The sequence below is a fragment of the Hippocampus comes genome, unplaced genomic scaffold (genome assembly GCF_001891065.2).
Source record: "Hippocampus comes isolate QL1 unplaced genomic scaffold, H_comes_QL1_v1.1 scaffold299, whole genome shotgun sequence".
Taxonomy (NCBI): Eukaryota; Metazoa; Chordata; class Actinopteri; order Syngnathiformes; family Syngnathidae; genus Hippocampus; species Hippocampus comes.
The window spans coordinates 568,099-574,224 of NW_017805694.1; the positions used below are offsets into that span (position 1 = coordinate 568,099).

The window sequence follows — 6,126 nt, forward strand, 5'->3', positions numbered from 1 at the left end:
CAGCTCCATGGTGGAAACAAAGCTCCCAATTGCAGGAATGCACATTTTGAGACACTTTGCCAATTGCATCCCATCTTGGAGGAGTTGACAACCCACCCCGAAGAGTCGATCGCCAATTTGGCCAATCGATGCCCATTGAGAGGGCTGCTTGAAATCAGTGTCGACCTGTTCCCAAAGCAAGCGTTATTTCGGATGCTCAATAGCGCTGAGCGCTTGACTTTGAATGCAGTGGTGACGGGTGAACAGTTCAATTCACATTCGGTGGGCAGAAATCAAAGCCAAACGCTAAAGCATCCGTCCTTTGAGCTTCGCCGAACGCAGCTCTCGTAAGAAGTGCTCGCCGAAAGCGGATGACTATGCCGGAAAAAAAAAAACAATCTCTATTCTTGTTTTGGATCAATGCGCGCACGCGCGCGCGGCCCGACAAGGTCGCGATCGTCCCAGGAAATGTTCAAAGCTGAGTGGCAATGGGTGAGAAGTTGTAATGGCCGACCGCCGCGGTTTATTGAAACTCTCCAAGATCAACTCAATCGGGGAGTCTGACTTCATCGCTTCGCCGGGGCGTTTCTGTTACACTTTAGAAATGAAAAGGATCAATGTAACCTTCTGACTGCTCACCGCGCGGCCGGCCGTGTTTGTCTGGTTCCTACCAGGCCTTTAATTTGTTCCCCTGGTTTATTTTGCAGTTATCTGTCACGAGACATCAGATCAGACCCACCACCGCCGGGGCCCATTTGCTTGAATAAAGTGAACTTCTTCTGAAAATGTGACTGTTGACCATTCCGCGGCCAACTTTGATCTTTTTTTTTTTTTTTTTTTCAGAGGCCGCGACTGTTATGCTTAAAGAGGTGCTCGCTATGATTCTTGGCCCGCGCCTTGTTTTCTGTATAAATTACGCACAAAGAAAGCTTAAGAGGTGTTTCTCAAGGGCTCCACATTTGCAGCCTCTCGCTGCACTGGCAGGTCAGCTGTGGAAAAGCTGAACTACGCTTCAAGTGCCGTATTAAGTGTGCTTTTTAGCTTTGGTGTGCGGGGGCGCGGTGCAGAAGCATCCTGGAGAGTGCCGCTGACGGTGGCGGCGACGGGGGGGGGGGGGCTGGTGGGCGAAGGACGAGCGAGGGGAGCCACAATGCCGCCTCAAACCGCTGTCCCCGCGGCCACAACCGCAGCACACGGCCCGGCGTGCGTCCGTCTCGAGGGGATGCTGGCTTTTGTCCGCGGTTCGGCCGCTGCCGTACGTAGAAGATATGAAAACCTTTGTCTCACCATGGAGAAGTTGCCAATTTACAGCAGCAAAATGATGAAAGGGAGAAAGTAGGAGAACAAAAAGTATAGAAATAAATCTAAAATATAAGCATATTAAAAATGTCTCCTGGAGGGCTGTTGCCCACCTCCTCCAGAGTGTCCAGGAAGCAGCCCAGGACACAACTGGCCCTCCTGACCAGTCGCTCGTGTCTCTCTGTCCCGGACGGAGATGCTGCCTGACCGGCACACGATGCCATAATGAATGGCTGAGGCCACCACAGAGTCATAGAAGGTCTTAAGGAGTGACCCCTGAACTCCAAAAGACCCTTCCCGATCAGAGCGTCCGCGTTGGTGGACCAGTCTAGTTTATTGTTGAGAAGAACACCCAGGTGCCTGTAGGAGGTCACCCTCTCTATGTCCGTACCCTGGATGTTCATCGGTGCAGGCGAAGACTATTTCTTGCAGAAATCCACAACCAACTCCTGGCGTTGATCTGGAGGTGCTTCTGCGGGCACCAGTCCACTAAGTCCTCCGTCAGTCCCCTGTACTCCCGATCATCTCTGTCCATAATGAGGCCGATGATCAGAGAAGGTTGGAGTGACGTAGCTGATGTCCGAGGTGTAGAGAGTGAACAGGAATGGAGCCGGGGACGGTGCCCTGCGGCGCCCCGGCGATGCAGAGAAGCCTGTACGACTCACAGCGCTGTGCTCTCAAGTGCTGTGGCCGGTTTGTGAGGTAATCTGTCGTTTTAATAAAAGTTCTACAAAGGTATTTTTTTTAATGATAAATCAAGTGGTGTAAACCAAAAACTACACATCCTCTTTTCTCTTGATCGGGATTGATTTTCCACTCGATGTCAGGCAGGCTATGAATACATATTGACAAGATCTGTAATTCATGATTTGATATAGACGTGAACTACGATAAGAATATTCGTCCAAATATGCGTGCATGGAAAATAAAAAGAGTCAGCCAGGGTCTCGAGGAGGCAGCCATTTTAATAATACGACTCGTACTGCTCTCTTCTGGTGAAAAGACAAGACTACAGCACTTTGCATTCAGGCAGACGAGACAAAAGAAAACCAGGACTGGTCGTTTGGTGTGTGTTTTGATACTCCCACATTTAACGTGGTCGGAATTAGGACCCGAGGGTTAAAATAACGTCCTTTCAAATAAAAAGACAGGAGCTGGCGTGGGGGGCGCTACGAACAAAAGGCCTGACCGAGCAGCCAACGACGACAAGCACCATTTATGTTGTTGATCCAAGTCACGGATGCGTCCTTCGTAACTATACACTGGCGTTAAGGGGGTGTTTCGAACGCCTCATGGTTGCCATTATTCGCTGGAAAAATACGCCGGTGCCCGTACCCCGAGTCTGCACTTTTGTTCTCTTTGTTCGGGTGTCGGAGGCCCAGCGCGTCGCATTCAGAGAGCGAGCCAATCGGCCTCGCGCTTACTGGCAGCGCTGGGCCAATGGCGCGGCGACGTGCTTCCCGGTCGCCGTCGGACCGCGGACAGACAAGAGGCGAGTGGGCCGGTAGGAAGCTAACTGCTAACTTCCGTTCAATTGCAGATTTCGTCTTCGGCGACACTTTTCCACGGGAGCAAACGCGCCGAAAGGCCTTGGAAAAATCCAAACCACGCGACGGTATCGAATCGGGCCGGCTAAAAGTTGAACGCGCGGCTCGGTTTCGGCTGAATTAGCGGGACGCCTGCTAGCGTTAGCGGCTAGGCGCCAGTCAATCCTGTTTGACAACAACGCGGTCGCTCGCGTTGCTTTCCCGCCGCGATTCCGTTATCCGCCGGCCCATTCGGAACGCGCTTCAAACTCGAGGGCGAACATGGCAGAGTTTCTGGAAGACCCGTCGGTGCTCACCAAAGACAAGTTGAAGAACGAGCTGGCGGCCAACAACGTGGCGCTGCCGAGCGGCGAGCACAAGAAAGAAGTGTACGTGCAGCTCTATTTGAAGAATTTAACGGTGCAGAACAACAAGAGGAGCCCGCCCGCCGACACCTTCTCTAGCGACGACGAGCTGCCCGCCCCCGTGGTCTCCACCAACAAAAGCCGCTCCGGCAGAGTGAGTCTCCCCAAACTTGATCGCGTGCCTCACTCGTCACCGCGCGCCGCTTTTAACCACCGGCACGTTTTCGACATGCCGCGCAGAAAGCCACCAGGAAGACGGACAAGCCTCGCATCGAGGTGGAGGTGACGGAACTCACCGACGATGACCTTAGACTGCAACTCGCCAAGTATGGAGTGGACGCGGGACCCGTCGTGGGTAAGTTGCAGCATTGCCGGAATGACACTGAAACATACTTGACTTGGTCATTCTCGGCGCGAGGTACATGTGGCTGAAATGACGTTGGTCTTTTCGCCACTTGAGAGCCCTCTCGGGTTTTGAATGAATGAAAGATTTCTTTCCGTCATACATCACAGGTAAACAGCCCCCCCCCCCCACACACACACACAGGTCCAAAGTCACTTCATAACATCTCATTGTGACGAGTTCCACATCTTCACCCATTCATGCTCCAGTAATGATCACATGATAAGCTGCCCACCGTAGTCACCGCTGTTCATGAGAAAGGATGAATGAGATGCATTTTCACGGAATTCACTGTCTAACGTGAAACCTCTTAGCGTGGCGGCGCTCTGGGGCCATGGTGTGGTGGTCCTGTTGAAATGTTCTTGACCTCATATATTCAGCAAGTCATTGTGGGGTGTCCAAGTCGGGCCCTCCGGAAAGCTTCATTTGCGCCCTCAAGGGGGCCAACAACGTCATAAATGGCAATCAAGACATCGTAGGTCCAATATTTATGAAGATTGACGTCTGAGTTTCAGACTGCTGGACACTCACCGGAAGAACAGTGCTTTACCAAATGTGCCGCTTGCAGCACACCAGTATATTTACTTGCCACAAGTACACGTACATGACTACACACGGACCGGACATAATCGAAAATAAATACAAAGACTTGCATCATAGATCAGGAACCTATTTGCGTAGCTTATAACGTTGATGTAGAAAGACACAAAAAGTACTCTGCCAGTGGCCTGAACCGGAAAAAAGAAGACCTGATTTTGTGCATTTGCAGCCTCGTCGCGCAAGTTATACGAGAAGAAGCTGCAGAAGTTGCTGGAAGAGCCGACGGCGGAAGCCGAGACCGCCGCCGCCGCTGACGTCACCGTCCTCCCCGAAGTCGACGCCAACCAGAACGGCAACACCGACTTTGACCAGTACAGCGACAAGGAAGATGGTGACTATTGATCTTGGATGTATCGATACTTTATAAGTCATCCACAAGGGAAATTCACCGTTCCAATGCAGACAACCTAAGGCGACGCCTCCGTGCTCGACCAAACCGACATCGTGCCAAAGTCCCTTTTATTTTTGCGCCTTTCAGAGGAAATGACCGTCACTGAACCGGAGCAAGTCCCCGTCGCCGAGAGGCCCGTGCGCAGCAGAGGGAAAACGCCGGTGACCGCGCGGACCAGCGGCAGACGGCAAACCAAGGTGAGCGCGGCAACTCCGGCGCCGTTCGTCCCACACGTTCCCGTTTTATTGGCGGCGGCGGCGTCTCATGGTTCCAAATCGGCACTCCCAGGTGGTGGTGGAGGAAGAGGAGGAGCTGGTGGTGGTCACTGAAGGCCCCCCCGTCAAGTTCAGCGAGAGCCCGGTGGAAGATATTCTGGCCACTGAAATCAGCACGCCAGTGGGCATCAGGTAGCTTGGATAGGAAATCAACACTCGATGTTCAAGCGGCCTCGCGTGCTGCAGTCGGCGCAGCGGAATGCTTTTTTTCATTACAAAAAAATAAATTGGGGGGGTGGGACCAATTGTGATGACTTGATGGCTTCCTTTCAAGTCTGGTCAGGATGTAAATTGATTAAGTTTACTGTTAATTTGTTGAAAATTAACAGTAAAATAAAGCAATAGAAATAAATGATTTTTTTGTTATATTTTTAGAAAAGAAAGCTTAAAGTTCCAAGTGAAAATACACACGAAAAGGGCAAAAAAGCGCTTCAACAATATTTTTAAGTTTTTTTTTTTTTTTTTTAAATAACAACTGTGATTCTTTATGTTCAGCTAAACAGTCGTGAACTCTCAAGATGGTTCATTCGCATCTAAATACACCACTGAACGCAGTTTATTCTTGTGCAGGGTATAAAGTATCCTGGGAAGATAACGGTGCCATTTTTATGTTGAGTACTATTTCAGTCATCATTGTATTTTCCGCTCTTTAGCATAAGAGGAACAACAGTTTAGCCTACAAGTCCACTGCTCAGTTGCTTTGCAGCTCTGGTTTTGGGTGCACGCGTGTACCTCCTGCAGCAGGTCTGCTTGCTCAATGGCTTTCAGCACATTCTTCTTGGAGGTTTCCTGGGCTTCTCCGCCCAACAGGAATTCATCAAGGATGAAGTAGGCCTTCTCAAAGTTGAAGATGATATCCAGCTCACACACCTACGAGGACACAAGAATCACAGTCGGTGAGGTTAGGTTTAAAGTTAGTGCTCATACTGAACATTGGGTGTGGCATATAAGAGGAAACTCACACTGCCAAAATACTTGTCCAACAACTCCACATATCTATGGATGATCTCCAGGGTGATCAACTCATTGTCCTGATCCTCCACCGCACAGCAGAAATATAGACTGGCATATCTAACACGCACACGTGCACACACGCACGCACACACACACACACACACACACACACACACACACACACACACCAGAAACAGTTGTAATTCTCAAAAACAAGGGCGAGTTTTCATTACCACAGCCGATGTTTCATATGATTTCTTGCATTTTTAAACAGGTAGATATTGCTTCATTTGGAACCAACTGAAAGAAATAAAGATGATGCTCCGAATAGCAA

The 6,126-nt window shown here is 50.3% G+C and overlaps 2 protein-coding genes across 2 annotated transcripts; one reads left to right on the plus strand and one right to left on the minus strand.

The window, feature by feature from the left end:
• Window positions 1-2,510: 2,510 nt before the first annotated feature.
• LOC109522999 (lamina-associated polypeptide 2, isoforms beta/gamma-like) lies at window positions 2,511-5,040 on the plus strand. The gene is made up of 5 exons (XM_019881835.1): window positions 2,511-3,323; window positions 3,410-3,524; window positions 4,342-4,503; window positions 4,651-4,760; window positions 4,852-5,040. Exons 1-5 carry the CDS (start codon window positions 3,087-3,089, stop codon window positions 4,972-4,974), a joined length of 747 nt encoding a protein of 248 aa, XP_019737394.1. The 5' UTR covers window positions 2,511-3,086; the 3' UTR covers window positions 4,975-5,040.
• Window positions 5,041-5,321: 281 nt separating this feature from the next.
• On the minus strand, window positions 5,322-5,911 carry LOC109522933 (AP-1 complex subunit sigma-2-like; the record flags this gene model as incomplete). Its single annotated transcript, XM_019881760.1, has 2 exons — window positions 5,322-5,708; window positions 5,801-5,911. Coding segments are annotated over 2 exons (351 nt in total), but the record flags the coding sequence as incomplete, so codon positions are not given.
• Between the last annotated feature and the right edge of the window lie 215 nt (window positions 5,912-6,126).

Coding starts and splice junctions, on each gene's coding strand:
- LOC109522999 (XM_019881835.1), top strand. CDS start 3,087: ATGGCAGAGTTTCTGGAAGACCCGTCGGTGCTCACCAAAGACAAGTTG. Junction 3,324..3,409: donor ACAAAAGCCGCTCCGGCAGA/GTGAGTCTCCCC, acceptor CATGCCGCGCAG/AAAGCCACCAGGAAGACGGA. Junction 4,761..4,851: donor GCGGCAGACGGCAAACCAAG/GTGAGCGCGGCA, acceptor CGGCACTCCCAG/GTGGTGGTGGAGGAAGAGGA.